Here is an 18588-nt window from a genome sequence, read left to right on the forward strand (position 1 = left end):
TTTAAATCATATAACAAGTGATACAAGTGATGGTGGTTTCTGGGTACAAAAATCACATATACAAGCAGTTTATATGAGAACATTTTCTGTCTTATTATTATTGCAGAGGACATGCAAAAGTAGGAATCAAATAGACCTTCAGTAGAGAAAGGTGCAGGCTACTTCTCATGCTGGAGAAATGTAGTTTTCTCTGAAAAATCCCTTTCTATTTACTCTTAACCCATAAGGATTTGGAGATGCTCTTAAACTTAGAGGTATTAGTGAGACCAAGTGATGTGAAACTTGAATGGCTTTGGTAGAATGAACACATTTAAAATGAGTGGGTGCCAAGGTTGGCTCCATAGGTTGGAAGCTGGCCTCACATGCTGGGGGAAAGTCATCCCAGATAGAGAAGGGAACAGCAAGTAAAATGTGATTGGAGATCCCGCATGGGAAGGGAGAAGCGTGCTGAAAGTGAAAGACTAGAAACTGAACAGGATGACCACTCAATACCCCTATTGCAAACCACAACACCCAAAATGAAAGAGAGAGATCAAATTGGAATGCCCTGCCACAGAGGCGGGGTGGGGTGGGGGGATGGGATGGGGGGGTGGGAGGGATACTGGGTTCATTGGTGGTGGAGAATGGACACTGGTGGAGGGATGGGCTCTCAAACATTGGATGAGGGAAAAACAAGCACGAAAATGTGTGAATCTGTGACTGTACCCTCACTGTGACTCACTAATTAAAAATAAATTAATTAAAAAAATAAAATGAGTGGGTGCATTGACAAAAACATCAAGTGTTCATCTCTTCTTTATAACTTTTTGTTTCATGAAATGTGATATTGCATGAAAAATAATCATTTTCCCATACTAGACAGGCAGATTCCAACCTATATGAGAAATCAGGCAAAATTCCTTGTGATGAGAGCTAGCACATGAGTACTTCCTGGAATGTGGAGAGTTGGGATTGTCTAATAGGTAAACGAGGTGAAATAAGAAAGAAACCAAACCTAAAGATGATAGCAATGAGATTATTTTCATTCTGAAATCAGAGTCTCCCCATTTCAAAACCACTGCCCAGCTATTCCTCTGAGCCAGTTGGGGGTTATTCTTTATTTCATGATTTCTGTATTATTGTTTCCACGATTTCTCTGAGTGCCCAGTTGAGTAATTTTAATTTGCTGTCTCATTTGGGTGTTCGGTTTAAAGGGACTAAGATGTAGAATGAGACTGTGATGAGTTCTGTATGAACAATGCTCATATATCAGCTTTTCTTAACTTGCCTGTTCCTTGTTCTCACATAAAATGTGGGATAAAGGGAGACTATATGTTTATCAAGGAGATGTGAAAGTCTGCAGATTGGTGAGCAGAGGTGTGGAGGATTGCGGTTGAGAGGGTGCTCACTGCAGAATCATAGAGAACTGGAAAGAAAATCTAGACAACTTAGTACAACCTGTTCTCTCCCATTTCAATTAAATGTCTGATCACATCTTCTTTTATTTCATTTAAAAAATATTGGGAGCCACACCTGGTGGTGCTTAGGGGGCTCCTCCTACCTTGATTCTTGAGTGTCACTCCCCACCAGTGCTCAGGAATTCCCATGCAGTGCCAGGAATCCAGCTCAGGCCTCCACATGCAAATCATGCACTTCCGCCCTTTGAGCCATTCCCCAAACTGATCACTCATTCTTCTGAAACAAATCTGTAAGTCTATCTAGATTAGAATCCATCTGTCTAGAATACAACTATCTCAATTGATTTATCAATGCAAGTAAAAGAGAATCTGAACAGAACAAATTGTGTTTTGTTCTCAAACTTTCCTATGAAGTTGACAAGGTCAATCTTGGCACCATGGAGATAGAACTGGGACTAAAATCCTTCCTGTGTTTCTACAGAGTACAGTACAATCCATAGTCCATCAACACCAATTAAGGATTCAGATTCTGATCGATTGCGTCGAGGTTCAGATGGCAAATCACGTGGACGGGGCCGGAGAAACAACAACCCTTCACCTCCACCGGATTCTGATCTTGAGGTATATATCATTGCAATGCCCAAATGTAAAGCATGTCTTAGTAGGGCTTATATACCTGTTGCATAAATAAATGACAGTGATGATGGTCTCTAAAATATTTCTGAAACTGCTTTCTTCCCTTTGCTAATGATAAGCAAGCACATTTTCCTTCATATTAATAAAGCATGACAGTTGTTTCTGTTTTATCTTCCATTTTACCATATTCTCTCCAAGGAAATACAGTAAACTAATAGCATTGTGTTTAAACAAAATTCTCTTGTACTGTTCTGAATCTTAGCCATTTCAATTAAGTAAATGTGGTACTAAAGATGCTTAGTAAAATCTACTTTGAAATTAAAGACATACTTAGGAATATTGAGAAAAGAAAGCCTGGAATGTTCTAAAGTGAAATGGTAATCACCTTCTGAGACATGTTTTGGTGGAGTTCAAAAGCAGGAGGGATTACATAAAACTTTAAAGGGTGGTAGATTTCATAGCCCTGAATCCACTGCAATTAAGTTTCTGGGTTTTGCCAAAGTAAAATCTGATGGTGGAAAACATGATTACTTTGGCTGAAAAGATGAAAATTTTCCAGCAGAATCGATGTGTATGAATATGTACTGGTGTGAGTAGGAATGGGATGAAAAACAGGCTTGAGAGGTCTTCTGTGGTATCTCAAAGACCATTTAGAAATGAGTTTTGCTAATCTAATTCCAAATACTCTGAGAGAATATCCAAAGACCCACGCCATGTGTTGCTTAAGTTAACTGTGTTATCTGCACAAAACATGGATGCCAGAAGTTTATACCCAGTCCATTTGCTAACATCTACAGGTAATGTAATTGCTATGAAACTCTAGTCTTCATGTCAGCTTTTTAACATGGTTTTAGGAGAGTAAAAAGATTCATCACTTGAACACTTCTCCATTCAGAGAAAGCAGAGATAGCAAAAAGATCAGTTGAGTGATTGCTTCACTGGCTGTGAATATCTCAGAAGTTACAGTTACTGTTTTAGCTAATTTTTCTTGAGAGATAGATTCTCCTAGAGCAGTGAACATCCATTTCTTTGCTATATTTATATTACCAGTACTAATATAGTTGTCCTCTTATCCCTTGTCTGAGGTTTAATCTCATAAAAGCTGGGAAATGCCCATTGGAACGGTTACAGTTTTAAAAATTGTAAATTCAGGATTTTAATTTTTCTTCCATTTCAAGACTCCGTTTCTTGTTGATGCTAGCTGAATATCCGGTTTCTGAATGAGAGGAAAGACATTGATTTGTTCTTCTTTTGTAGAGAGTTTTCATCTGGGACTTGGACGAGACAATCATTGTGTTTCATTCCTTGCTTACTGGGTCCTATGCCAACAGATATGGGAGGGTGAGTACCTATATGCATGGATTTTTTTTTAATTTTAGAGTAATTATGCTTAGGATTGAATGTTTTGTTCAAATGGGAAGGCAGTTCAATTTTAAATAATAAATTGAAATTATAGAAGTAAAACATAATGATACATTGATATAGTCAGATGTATACATAAGGCAAAAATTAAAAGTAAATAAATGGAGAATTTGTTACATACATGTAAAGTAAGAGCTAGGAAGTTAAGTCAGTAGGAGAGCACATTCTTTTTGTTGGTGAGGTCCAGGGTTTGAACACTGCCACCACCCTGTCCCCCCAAATAGAAAAGAAACTTTGTGGCAATTAAATTCATTTAGGGGGACTGGAGCAGTAGTGCATGACTTGAGCCTACCAGAGGTGATCTTTAATAGCCAGGAGTAAGCCCTATGAACCTTCAAATGTGTTCCAGTCCCCCATCTACACACAAACACAAACACACAGACACACACACACACACACACACACACACACACACCCTCAAATAAATGATATGTCAATTTCAAATCTCAGCAAATAAAAGTAATTGAGTGGTATTCTAAGATAAAAAAACACAGATGAAGAATTATATTTTGTTTTTCAAAGTGGTGCTGCCTTTTTATTCTCTTTATTTCATTATAATCAGAAGAGAATGCATTTCTATTTTTTGTGTTTTCATTGATTAGCAATGTTAGTCGTTTATTTTTAAATCACCTGCTATGAATGTTTATATAAGTTCCTTTGCTGTAGGGCTAAATTTACTTGGGTGGAATATAAAATTGAGTCTGTGAATGACTATAGGATTAATACACCCACGTTTGAGTTGTAAGAATACTTCCTCTGGTGGTGTAGGTAAAGAATAATATTGCTAACCGTCTTTCATGGATAGAATTTTAGTTGCTGTGCTCAGCATTTGGATTTCCAAAATCTTAGAAATACTTTTCAATGTGTTTATGGTTGCACAAATGTTTTTGTATAAGAATTATGTTTTATAAGTCTCGAGATAATGTCTGAAAATTTTATTAATACAATGTTTCTCATTTAAAAGTCTTTAAAGAAAGAAAGAATACTACATGGCTTTAGTACTTTAAATTATTGATTTGGGGCATTAAGAATTCAGTTATGTCTTTGTGACTCCAGGTGTTTTATCTAATTTTCTATTAGAGGAAGACAGACAAAAATATAGATGATTAAAATTGGATTATTTAGAGTGAGGTGACTATAACCTACTGATTTCATGTCAGTTATAAGCCATAAATCATTGGCTTACACAGAGAATTCACACCTTACTTGAAAACCACTGATTTCTTAGTATTTTTCATTCAGCTCCATCTAAAAAAAAAAAAATCTCATATACCACCATATACCCGGCCGAGCCGAATCTCGGCACCATCAGACATAGAGCCCTGGTGGCAGTGCACAGAGAGGCTCATCCACTGTGGGGTGCTGTCAGCCAACCACCGGGTGACCTGGGACTCAGCGCAGGTGTTTGACCTGGCATAGACCCTCCATGATAAGGTCCTGCTCTGCCAGCTGCTCAACAACCTCTGGGCGCACTCCATCAACCTCAAGGAGATCGACTTGAGGCCGCAGATGTCCCAGGTGCTGCTCAGAGATGCAGGAGGTTCGTGTTTGTCAGTGTGCAGATCGTTACAACTTGCCAGTCGACCAAAAGCTTACATTCCGTAGATTGGAAATATCTGTAAAGGAGATTAGAGGCCACCCTAGAAGTCTCCATCCCTCTCGGAGAGCCTGGCAAGCTACCAGAAGTATCCCGCCCGCACGGCAGAGCCTGGCAAGCTACCATGGCGTACTTGATATGCCAAAAGGAGTAACAACAAGGGTCCTCATTCTCCTGACCCTGAAAGAGCCCCCAATATGCCACTGGGCTACACTAGCATGCAACAGGGACTAATGGAGACGTTACTGGTGCCTGCTCGAGCAAATCGAAGAACAACGAGATGACAATGATACAGTGATACCACCAGTTTAGTTTTTTTTTTTTTTTTAATTACCAACCATTTGTATTTTGAGGTTCTATCACTTAGGGTTGTGTTCCTTTATTTTCTTGTAATAGGACATATGATTTTAAAGAAAAGTAAACTTTCAAAACATTTTAAAGTTCCAAAGTATATATTCTTTAAATATTTGAAATATCAAATGTAAGCTTAGTCTACATTTACAAGAGGATGGGGGTCACGGTAAAAGCAGCCTCAGAAAGCTTCAGTAAGTAAGGTCTCCAGAGCACTTGGTCATACAACCCCAAGCAGAAGTGTAGAGTGAGCAAAGAGGTTGATATCCAAGAGATGCTGATGTCAGTGTAACAGAATTTGATAATAGAGAGAGAGAGACAGAGATAGGAGATGTAGCAGTGTGGGATGGGATGAGGGCAGTTACAAGAGGGTCTTTTAGCCAGAGTCAAGCAGATTCTTCTCATTGTAGTGAGCCTCTTAGAGCTCACTAGAGGACTTAGTGGAGGGTATGCCCAGTTCTGATAGCAATTTTTTTCCTTTTGGGTCACACCCGTCGATTCTCAGGGGTTAAGTCCTGGCTCTGCTCTCAGGAATTACTCCTGGTGGTGCTCGGGGGACCATACGAAATGCCAGGGATTGAACCCAGGCCGGCTGCATGTAAGCCCTACCTGCTGTACTATCACTCTGGCTTCCTGATATCAATTTTAATAATTACTTTGGAGAATGATAGAGGGAAAGAAGAGTTGGAGTACCAAAGTGTAGATTTTGGTAGTGATCCAAATCACTAGCCAGAGAGGAGAGACGTGAATTGATTCTGCATTCTTTGACAGATAGGAAGATTAAATTTGAAACAATTTGGATTGAGCTGGTGAGCAATAAGCAATAGGAATGAAAAAAATTATTCCCAGGTTTCTGTCCTGAGTACCTAGAAGAATGTTGATGTATTAGTTGAGCTAGGGAAGAACATATTTGGAAGAAACATAGCAAGATAACTGTTTGGCAAGTCTAAAATGCCTGTAGAAACAACCACTTGCGGCAGGCAAGGAAGTCACTGGAGGGTGAGTGGGTGACACAAGAGTGGGTAGGATTGTAGGTGTCAAATAAGAGTTGACAGGACCCTTAACTGAGAGTAGAAGCTCCTCAAACTGTCTCAGCTTGACTTTGTTTGCTTTGGGTTACACCTGGCAGTGCCCAAAGCTCCCTGCTCTCCCTATGCTTAGGGATTACTTCTGGTGGGGCTCACAGTACCAAATGGGGTGCTGGAGATCAAGCCCAGGTCAGCTGTGTGCAAGGCAAGTGCCGTAACACTGCATCGTCTTTCTGGCCCACCCTCAATTTGATTTCTTCAGAAGCGTTTAAGTGCCTTCTTCACGATGAAAACTAGCATCTCATTGCCCATCTCCCTTCCTGACAGGCTGACTTAAAATTGCATTGCTCAGAATGTTGACTAGTAACCTGGAGTGTAGAAGAAAGCTTGCTTAATGGTCTTTTCATCATAGAACTTTTGAGTCAGGCAGCATTTGCTCTCAGATCTGATGCAGATATTTTGTAAAAATACGTGGTGATCAAGGATTCTTCCAAATGTGAGTAATACTCAAGTCCATTAATACATCTTGCAGCCCTTTTGTTCCTCTGGGGCATTGAGGAGGAAAATTTTAAAGCAATTCAGGGGCAAGCCTTGTTTCTTGGGGCACAAAGTCTGTGGTGTTCCTGAGCATTGTCAAGGGGAGCCTGTGGCTGGGCCTTATTCCACAGGCATATAAAGAAATGAATGCCTGACAATGTGGTAGCTGTTCCGTCTCTATGGAAACCAGATACTTGAGAAGTAGCTTAGTCACAGTGGCTTAGGCGACTCTGTGAGTAGGCCATTCAGTAAGGGGATACAGGATCTGGTTGATATAATGCAAAATTAGGGCATGTTACAGCAATATGTACAAAAAAAAGTTTGAGAATGTCCCACCTTCTATGTAATTCTAGCTGTGGGAAGCAGGCCTATTGGGTGTTATAAGGAAGTGTTGTTTTATAACAAAGGTGATGGGAACAAAAAAGAGGGTGCTAGGTACAGTAGGGGCTTGGCTAGGGAAAGAAAGAAACAGCATATTCGGAGAAAAGTTCAGTCGAAGGGTGTTACTCTAAATTAGCAGGTTAATAATATTGGTACCAGATTTTTTGGTTTAGTGGATTTTAAAAGTTGCATTCAGACTAATTCCAAATTCTCCAATTTCATAGAAGAAAGCTAGTCTGTATTTGTTTTTTTCATTGAATGGACTCTAAAATTTGCAATATTTTCTGATTGTTAATCTCAAAGCACAGACTCAAATTTATATTTCAGGTTAGTATTGTGTAGAGACTCCCCAAGCTATCTGTACCCCATGGTTTGATTAATTCAATAGTTTCTTATTATTCCATAATACCTATTTTTCATGTTAATTAGAGCTAGAATAGTTCTTCAGATTTTTGAGCTTTAGTCCTTACTTTATACAACAACCTATATGAACACTTTGGATAACATGAAACATAGGCTTCTTCATTGTAGGTCCTACTTACTTACTTTTGAATTTGGGGGCCACATCTGGTGGTGCTCAGGGGTTACTCCTGGCTCTGTACTCATGACCTGGTAAGTTCAGGAAACCATATGGGATGCCAGGGACCAAATCTAGGTGGACTCTGTGCAGGACAGACCCCTCCCATTGTACTTTCTGCCCCCTTATAGGTCCTACATATTAAGAATTTCCTTTGTGTAGGCTGGGGAGAAAGCACCACAGGTCTCGGGGCATATGCAGGACCTAAGTTTGATAAAAGCACCACATGTTCACTCAGCATATATGGGTTGCCTGGAGGCTTTGCCCCCATCACAACACTTCTATGGTGGTCCAGGTGGTCCATAGTATAGCAGGGGCTAAGCCGCACTGTCTTCTTTGACCCAAGCATTGAGCAGTCTGGTCCAGATGACCAAGACCCGCTGGGCATTGCTTGGGAGCCTCCACTAAGCCCAGACTTTCTTACGTGTCCACTGCACATTTAATTTAGCATTCACTGGCTGAAACTGATTTTAGCAAGTTGTACAATTTATTCAACATAAAAAAAAACACCTTGTACTAATCTGGCATAAAATGATTTTTTAATATTATAATAGAGTTGAATTTTTTTTTAAATAAGACCTACTTAGTTCTGGCCAATGAGTGATATGTGGTAGTGTCTTCAAATATATGAAGTATCAATATCTTATACACCTTATGGTATAATAGAATTTCAGACTTAAATTGAAATAGAAATAGGTATAAATCTGTGCTCTTGCTGTTGAGTTATTTAACCTTGGGAAGTCTTTTAAGCAGCAATTTTATTCTATATGGTGGTTATTTAACTGGAAAAAATATTTTAAGAATTTAGTCCTAGGAATAGTGTCTCAAGCAATCAGGTAGAGTGGTTGAGATTCAAGTTGGGTCATGGACTTAACACTGTCTTTCCTTTGGGGGTGAGAGGGCTCCCAGAAAAAGCTCAGGAAGTCTGGGGTCCCCCCTGCCCAAGGATTCTTAGCCAAACATGCTCATAGTTCAGTGCTCCAGCCCGAGGGTCCGGTGCTGCAGTTACCCATGTTACCCTGATGGTGCTTGGTGTCTCCAAGGCTGCAGCCAGAGATGCTGGGAGACCATGTGGTGCTGGGAACCAAACCAGGGTTGGCCATATGTAAGGCTTTTTGTTTGAGGGCTATACCTAGCAGTGCTTAGAGCTTACTCTTGGTACTGTGCTCAGAGATCACTCCTAGTGGTGCTCAGGGTCTTAGTGTGATGCCCAGGATTGAAACCAGGTCATTATAAACTTACTATGCCCAGCGCAAGTCATGAATGAGCTTTAATTCTTTGTAACAACTTTTAGGACCCACTGTATCATATTAATAGCAATTACCCAATTATAAGCCTCTTACTGATATGATGGTTCTATTATGAGTGTTTGTCTTACTCTGTACTAAGCCAATGATTTTCGACTGCTGATTGGGGATGAACACTGGGCTGCAGAAATTTCCTGCTTATCGTTGAAAAAGTTTGTATCACTGAATTGTTAAGCATTGTCGGTGATAAAAAGCCAAATAAAAGGGCCAGAGAGATACTACAAGTATTAAAGAGCACTTGACCCCATATGCAGCTGAACCTGGTATACAGACCCCCAGTACTATATACGGTCCTTGAGCACAACCAGGAGTAAGCCCCTTTTTTTTTGTATGGTTCAAAAATAAAGGAAAATAAAATTAAAAATCCAAGAGAAACTAAATGGACATCTGTGCTGTGCTCCATCCTGAGACGGCAGTCAGTGGTAGCAAATATTCTAGACAAGAAGCAGACATGGGGGGCTAGAGCGATAGCACAGTGGGCAGGGTGTTTGCCTTGCACGAGGCCTTCCCAGGTTTAAGTGCCAGCATCCCATACGTTCCCCTGAGTACCTCCAGGAGTAAATACTGAGTGCAGAGCCAGGAGTAACCCCTGTACATTGCTGGGTGTGACCCAAAAAGCAAAAAAAAAAAGAGGATCAACCATGGTATGTACTAATGCTATATTGCTATTTGAATTAAGTACCGAGTTCTTGTTCAAGTAGCGTCTTTTGTTCACTGCTCCATTTCTTTTTTTTTTTTAATTCAAATAACTATAGAATTTTAATTTTAATTTCACATGTCAGGTTTGAAAGTCACTACACAAAATGTTATTATAAATGCTATTTTTGTTTTTTCCCCAGTGATCCCTGAAATCCTTGGTATGAAAAAGTTTGGAAACCAGTGTCTTAGGTTTCTCTGAGGGCGCAGCTCTCAATGGGTGTAGGTGTGTGGTTTCCCAAGTAATGTTATTCTCATCAATCAGTACATTAATGAAGGAAAACTGGCAGTGGTGATCTATTCCATTCCATCTAATCCAGTTAGCCGTTAAAGTCTGCTGCAATTGCCCAGTTTCAGAAGTACCATTCAGCTCTGAATAGTTTGAAGGCTCAACCTCTTTCAAGGTTGTTTTCATGGTAAAGATACGATATTGTGGGGTATGGAACTGACAGTACAGCCGGTTGGGTGTTTGCCTCACACATGGCCAATCTCTGACATTCCCCATGTGGTCCCTTGAGTACCATCAGAGGTAATTCCTGAGTGCAGAGCCAGGAGTGGTAACCTCTGAGAGCCGCTGAGTATGACCCCCAATTTTTTCTATAAATAAATAAAGAACTAAAACAGATACCTCAATCAGTTTGACTCCCAGTACCTTCCTTAAACTACAGAAAATTTTGTTATCTTATCTAAATAGAATGATCTCTTTATTGGAAACCCAAGACCAGGTAAACTTTTTTTCTGGAAAGGATCTGATAGCAAAGCTTTCTTGCATTTGTGGGTCACATGGCCATCAGTATTCAACTCCATGTTAGTAGTGCTAATGACGTTTAAGTGAATAACATAGATGTGTTCCATTCCAATTTTAGCTTAAAGTTTTCAAATTGGAATGTCTTGTACCTTTCATGTATCATGAAATTATTCTTCATTTGGTTTTAAAAAATGTAGGTGGGTGCTTAGATCAGGATTGACAGACTCTGTCTTAAGTCAAATTCTGTTTTATGACTTAGTTTTATAGAGCTTTCAGGCCAAAGATATTGCTTAAAATTTTAAAGGGCTTTTAAAAAAAGAATGTGTTTCAGAGACTTTATATGGCCCGCAAAATCTCAAATAGTATGCATCCACTAGTTTAAAACATTATCTGTTCTCTATAGAAAAAAAAAAAACAAAAAATGTTGTCGTCCCGGGTCTTGTTCATCCTCTGAGCCTTAATTTTTTTCTATTTCCCCAAATTAATTTTGATTGAGGTATCATAATTTGCAGTGGTATTGCTATCATTTTTTGAACATTATGTTGAGGAAACTTACCTTGGACTGCAGTGCTCCATTGTAAATGTAACGGTCTAGTTTCACACTGCTAGAAGGCCGGTCAGTTGCGCCAGTGAAGAGACAAGGTGATGGGTGGAGAAACAGCTTTGTGGCAATCAGCCAGCAGTTGGAAAAGCCATTTGTCTGCACTGTCTCAAGAAGCATTTTCATAGGAATAAAAGAACAGGGAAGCACATGTTTCAGAAAGGCAGGCTGCAGACTGGTGGGTGCCAGAGTAATCAATAAACTCCTTCCTGGGCTGGTCCCCTGAGTCAGACTTTGCATTTGACTGCAAATAAAGATTTCGGTCTGGAGTTTTTATCCTTTTCTCCTTTGGGATAAGAAAAGGAGGACATCCTCAACATTTTCAACCATCCCTGATCAGACAGGTTTTCTGGCTTCTGATACGAAATTTGCCTCAATTATTTCTTTATTTTTTGGCCAGCTTCCCCAGGGCACCCATCCTGTGATCAGCCAGACTTTGAACCCAGTGTAGGCGCCACATCATGTATACGAGTCTAGGGTCCTAATAAAACTCAGACCTGCACATCATTTTGTCTGGGTAGACAAAACAGTTGTTACAAATTGCCTCCAATAACAAGGCTCGAGTATGAGGGAAATACATCTCTTCATGGTCTGGGTTTGACAGAGCAGAAAATGATGATGCTGTTTTGCGATGTAGTTTTTATGGGTTTTGTTATCAGCTAGTTCACAGAAGGGGGGAAAAAAAAAGTAAGGGCAGCATGAAAAGAGACACATTTCTGACCCAGGACTACCAGGAGCACAGATTAATGCACTCATGGCCCAATGCAAAAGAAACTGGGAAGCCTGACTTTGCAGTGTGCCCGGGAAGAAGCACAGTCTGTTTTGGGGGGTGGATAGCAGGCAGCCACAGGTCTCAGTTAGGAAGGATTTGACTAATGTATAATGTCCAAGGTTCTGACTGGTAGCAGTATGTTTTTTGAGAGCAAGAGAAAGATGAAAGACCAATTCATTCTTAAAGAACTGTTCCCTGATTTTATCTGCTGCTTTGTCAGTTGAGTTAGATCAAAGTGATTAGATAAGTGGTGGCTCCAGATAAAACTTTTGGATCCCTTGGAATGACTGACTCTAAACCCTAAAAAACAAACAAAATCATGGTGTGCCTTTTCCTTGAGAGTTGCTCTTTCTCGTTTCCTTCCCAGTTTATTCTTCCTCACTGGTACCATTCTGTATTTGAAATGTATAGATCTTTGCTCCCTCTTTTGAATAAAGCCTACTGCTTCATATTTGTATGTATAAAAATGAAATACAGTGAATCTACACAAATCATCATGCATGACAGTCAACACATCAGGCTGCCATGCCACCAAGGACCGCCTTTGTTCAGTTGCCATGGAGAAAGCATCTTTTATTTCTGAATATCTCTTGTATTTAGTTTCCCCATCTATTAAATGAAAGTGTGCCATGGCTGTTGAGGGCCAATGTAAGGGACCCAGAAACTATGCATGGGGGCTTCATGAAGAAGAGCTATTATTACTTTGTTTTGGGGATCTGAGGAATCATATTTTGTTTTTTTCAAATAGCAGACAGGGAAGGTGGCAAAACAGCATAACTTTTGAGAGAAATGATAGCAAAATTAAGCTACAGAATTAATTTAGAGGATCAAACTGATGTTGAAGCATAACAGAACATGGGTTAAACAGAAATACAGTACCTTTGTTCAGTGTTAATACTTGACATGGCCAACTGGCATTTATTATTCAATTTGTTTTCTTTTTTTTCTTTTCTGCCAGTGAGGAAACTGGCTCAGAAAAATGAAATAACTGGCCCAGGGAAAGTATTATCTATTGACTACAACACAGACCTGTAATCTAGTCTTCTGATTAGAACATTGCCCTCTAAGAAGGGCTGCAGAGAGATTAAGTGCCATGGTTGTGTGCTATGGCCAGTGATGCCATGAACAATATTAAAACAGAGGAGTAACATGATGGAAGTGTGCAATTTGGAAGATTAACCTGATAGCAAAGAAGATTATTGCAGTCCTCCTGGTAGAGAATAAGCAAGAGCTACAAGAATGCTGTAACACTAGAAAGGAGAGAGAGATAGGTGAACGGTTACAAATGAAATCTAGATTGGTCTTTTGATTGGATTTAGCTATTGAGTCTTATCCTTGGCACTGTGTGGGCCCCTACCTGTTGAGGCCAATTTGGCCAGGTCTGCTCTAGCTTTATTCTTTCTTTTTCCCATTTCACACCACTTCTTGGACCTTGTCCCATGTTTGGGATTCATTGGGCTTTCTCCACAATCAAAATTAATCTGTGGAATGAAGTGCATTCTCATATTCTCAGTTTGGGTATTATGTTCACAGTGTTGAAAGAGAGTCTCTCAAGTAAGAAAATTCAAGTAGTCAAGTAACACATATCTAATCAGAAAAAAAAAATGACCTGATTAGTCCACCACAAGTTTGGATATTTTTTTAATTCATTCGTTCAGATGTGATTTATTTATCACAGGCGTACACGCTCTCCTGGTAATCCAGGTAATATCCTAATTGGCATCGGAGGTGTGCCCGACTTCAAATTTAATGTTGTGTGCCAGTGATTCAGTAATAGGACCTTGCAAATTTGAAAAAAGTTCATATTTCATTGATGGTTTGGTATATATATGACATATATATATAACTTTTAGTTATATATATTTTATATGAATTTAAAATAACATTTTAGAATTTAGCATGTTTTCTTCTTTTCTCTCAAAGGGGACTGATCTCCTAATCTCCTCTTAATCCTTCCCTTGTGAGCAGCCAGCATGGGGCCTTGACAACAAACCAGTCCTGTCCTTAAGAGTGCCCTGTCCTGTTTATCAGCTTCCTTTTCCCCAAAACAAAAGATCTTGAATGGGGAGAATTTATTTTAAATGACAGTCAGGTTCTGTTTGTGTCTGTAATCTTAGCATTCTAAACAAGGAATTGTTTAAAGGTCCAAACCAAAATGTGTGTGTGTGTATGTGTGTGTGTGTGTGTGGTGTGTGTGTGTGTTCCATCTTTGATTGATACCACCCAAAGATTAGTTCTTGATATGAGCATACTTTACAGGATTTTTATCTTGACCAACAAAATCCTCTAAGCCCTGCTCACATTGTTGGCATCACACCTCATTGGCCGCTAGAACTCTCAGTAATTGCTTGCAAGTGGCGGTTTTAGGCTCAATACAGATAGAAGTTAGTAACTCTGTCTTTTATTCTGCAAATTCAAAATGTTACATAGCATATCTGATGAACTAGTCAAACTTTCTGAAATAACCAGAGTGTCTTTTAGTAACCCTTTCAAGCCTAGGATTAGTCTATAAATAGTGTTCAAATAGTCTTTACTTTTGATCCAAAATAAAATAGCAATTGCTAGAAGTTTGCATAGATTTGACCTCACAGATACAATGGGTTAACTATTCAAGTAGGAAAGGATTTCGAAGACTTTTGTCAGATAATGAACATGTATATATAAGGTGACCAGAGGAGTAAGATTATTAAAAAGCAAAATTATCCTTTGCCTTTCAGTAAGATAAATTCCCCAAACATAAGTACTTCATTGAATCCAATTACTAATTCAGAATGCAAAATCTAGCTGAAGTCAAAAGAATAACATGGGTTTTTAAGTGTTTTAATTCTCAATTTAAATTGGAGTTTTCATTGCTTATATTTGCTTGATTGTATTTTATCATTAAATTATCTTTTCAGTTTAGAAAAATAAGCTGGTAAAATAAAAGTAATAAAAGAGTAAAGAGTATAAGTGTTTATATAAATAGGAACCAGATCTACATTAAAATTAGAACACTTTTTCCTTTAATTTCTTACTGGATTGTCTAAGAACCAAGAGAAATTACTTCCTTATTAACATGTGTCCTATTTTAAGTTCTAATACTAAACTGAAATGACTTATCGTTATTCTTTTTGGACTAGAGCAGACCTAATGTAATTTTTGGTATTTGTGGCATTGTTAAATCAAAACTGAAAATCTTGTAATATGTTTAACAAAATAGAAACATAAAAAGGAGAAATACTTTAATGGTTTGAAAAATGTTTTGCTTGAAGGATTTTTAAGGAAGGAGAAAGTATTTTACTTGTATGCTGCAAAATAACCATTCTTCATACCATTCTTAAATCCAAAAAGAAATAAAAGCAGCTTAATTTTTTTCTTAGTTTAATGTTTAAAATCTGACTACTCTGAGCCACAAGTAGAGATTTCATGGAAAAAAATTAAGAAATTAAGAAAATAATTTTGAAAGTAACCTTAATATTGTGTGTGTGTGTGTGTGTGTGTGTGTGTGTGTGTGTGACTGAGACTGAATCTGCCTGTCTGTCTTTTGTCACCGTTGGCACTAGCAATAGATTAAGTTGGAGGAAACTGCCTTGTATGCTTGAGTCCTCCGTTCAATCGTGGCCCTACATACTGCTCCCTGTCATCCCTGACACTGCTATTGTGGTCCTTGGTGCCATAACAAGTATGTGACTGCTGGGGAGTGCCTGAGTGCCGCAGCCAAGTGTGGAAGAGCCAGCATCACAACGCCAACAACAAATAGTAAAGAAGAAATTGAAAAAAGCAATCAAATGTTTGTTAAAAATTAGATCACATTTGCTTTTGAGGCAAGAAAGAATCAGAGGGAAGATTCTTTACAGCCTACCCACCAAATGGCTTCATAATATTTACTTGATAATTAAAATTAAGTATGTACAAATATTAAAATCTACATCACTATAGTATTTCTCAGCATAAATGAGAAATAAAATAATCTGAGTGACAGAATTTCAAGGTGGTCACTGGAATAAAGAAAAACTTAATGGAGTAAGTAGCGTCTCCCTCACCACATCTGGGACCTGGAGCCATTTTCCATGGTTTCCCTGTTAGAAAAGATCCTGTACTAACCCATGTGCTCATCTTCATATAAGTACTACCCCAAATAAAGACTCCATCAGAAGACTTTGTCATAAAAAAAGCAGTAATTGGTACTGAATACTTTAGCTTTTTGCCTATAGTAGTTTCAGTTTGGGTTAGTGGTCAAGAAAATATCCATGAAATCATTCAGAAAGTTGAACTACCCATGACACCTGTTGTAGGGTATATTTTTTACAACCCATCTCATATTGCACACACTGAACCTTTGCTGCTATTTAGGCTCCAATACCAGCACATATCTAGCTGCAGTGCTGCTCTCCTGCACAAGTCACTGCTTCTTTCCCAATGCAGTCATTCAGAACATCAGTCTTTGCAATTTATTGGCTACGTACATAGTAGGGTAGTAGGTGTCTGCCCATAAATCTTGTTTTCGGGGAGCTTATAAATTAATATAGGAGGTTGTTGTCAGAGTTAATGTATATTCAACAGCATTCCTACTGTGGGGCAAAATTATTTTAAACTAATTCACTCTAAATTCACAAACAGTAAAAACTTCAGGCTCTCCTAAAGAATAAAAACATTAAAACAAATCTATATTATATTTTCTAGTTCCTGTAGTTATCATATTAGTAAGAAATGGCCAATAATAGGGCAATAAATGATAACAAGGTTGAGAATCAAAAAACAATCAAGATCCCAAGGAGCCAATAAGTGTCAAAGGTCCTAAAATAAGATGCTTCTAGGTACTACTGTTCTTTACTGACACAAAGAATTTTTCTTTGATCAATGTAGCAATGTAAAATGGCTGTTTCTAACTGTATGTGAATCAGGTCGTGTGGCTTCAATCATAAATACCAGTTTTTCTAGTTTTCTGAAAAAGAACATCCCATATGACACAACAAACGTAAAGCAAGCACAACAATGTCTGTATTCTTGCTTATATTCTAAGTCTCATGTAAATCTGGATTACCTGTCTGGATTACCGAACTATCTGAAATCCCTGCATTTTATTTTCTATTAAGGTTCATACCCTGAGGAACTTGACAAGGCTTTTGCAAATTTTGACTTGTCAGTTGTTTGGGCATTTAAAAGTATTGTTTCCTAAGTCTCTAGTGACAGATGATTGAACAAAGAAGTGGATTTTATACACGGTGAAATTCTGTCATTCTTCACCATATAAATGGACCTCGAGGCATTGTGCTTATTGAAACAAGTTAGATGTAAAACAATTAACTTCATTCATTCGTGGTGTATAAACAACAGATGAACTGAATAAAACAAATGTTTATACTACAAGACCAATTATTGATAACTGTAAGGAAGGAATGAAGATAAGTCTGGTAAAGAAATTCTTTCATATAACGAGGGACAGAATTAGACTTAGTGGTGAAGCAATGTACATACAAATGTTAAATTTTAATTATGAAACTTTGAAATAAAGGGCAATGTTATGTCAATAAAAATCAATAAAATTTTCTAGAGTATGTTTGAATATAATTTAAACTTCCAAAATATATCCCCACCAAGAATGGAAGGTCACACTTGAGATTTTAATTTGGAAGGTGGTAGGATTGGTGTTTGAACTTTGAATGCCTGAAATAACTGTATTATAAGCAACTTACTAAATCGTGGTTATAATAACTTTTTTAAAAAAATTGCCACCTACAGACTTTATCTCAGTGAATTTTTTTTTATTCAATGAATTGTTTTATATTTATTTTTTGGTATTCATTTTGTTTTTGGACCCCCCACCTGGTGATGCTCGAGGATTACAACTGACTGTATTCAGGAATCCCTCTTGGCACTGCTCAGGGGGTATATGGGATGCCAGGGACAAACCCAGTCTAGGCCCATGCAAGGCAGGCATCTTACCCACTATATTATCGCAACAGCCCCTGTTGACATTTTTTTTATTATTATTAAAGAAATGTGAAACTCAGTAGAAACAAGGGTCAGAGAAACTTCTCCATGCTTAGAAGCTTGCCACAAGAGGGGCAGGGGTTGGGGCTGGAGTAATAGCACAGCTGGTAGGGCGTTTGCCTTGCACGCGGCCAACCCGGGTTTGATTCCCAGCATCCCATATGGTCCCCTGAGCACCACCAGGGGTAATTCCTGAGCTAGTGCAGAGCCAGGAGTGACCCCTGTGCATCGCCGGGTTTGACCCAAAAAGCCAAAAAAAAAAAAAAAAGAGGGACAGGGGTTGTGAGGAAGCAGTTAGGACAGAGAAAAGACCCCTGTGAAGATGATAGTTGGAAATGATCATTCTGGACAAGAACCGAGTGCTGAAAGTAGGTAAAGAAACAAAGGTGACCTCTTAATACCTATATTACAAACCATAATGGGGGCGGGGGTGGGGACAAGAGGCGGTAGGAGGAGGAGGAGAAAAGTGTTTACCAATGGAGGCAGGCTGGCGGGAGGGACAGTGGCAGAAGGGAAACTGGGGACATTGGTAGTGGGAAATGTATACTGGTGAAGAGACAGGTAT

General features: G+C 38.8%; 1 protein-coding gene across 10 annotated transcripts in view; it reads left to right on the forward strand.

Moving 5' to 3' along the window:
* Positions 1-18588, forward strand: part of EYA1 (EYA transcriptional coactivator and phosphatase 1) — a 162717-nt gene that overhangs the window by 79771 nt on the left and 64358 nt on the right. For all 10 annotated transcript variants that reach the window (XR_008628668.1, XM_004602394.2, XM_055129187.1 and 7 more), the window contains 2 exons: positions 1879-2018; positions 3291-3374. Coding sequence is in view for 9 of the 10 variants with exons in the window: in XM_004602394.2 (XP_004602451.1) it covers positions 1879-2018; positions 3291-3374 (224 nt within the window). In the remaining variant the exon portion in view is untranslated. The remainder of the gene's footprint in view (positions 1-1878; positions 2019-3290; positions 3375-18588) is intronic.

The sequence above is a fragment of the Sorex araneus genome, chromosome 2 (genome assembly GCF_027595985.1).
Source record: "Sorex araneus isolate mSorAra2 chromosome 2, mSorAra2.pri, whole genome shotgun sequence".
In the NCBI taxonomy this organism is placed as follows: Eukaryota; Metazoa; Chordata; class Mammalia; order Eulipotyphla; family Soricidae; genus Sorex; species Sorex araneus.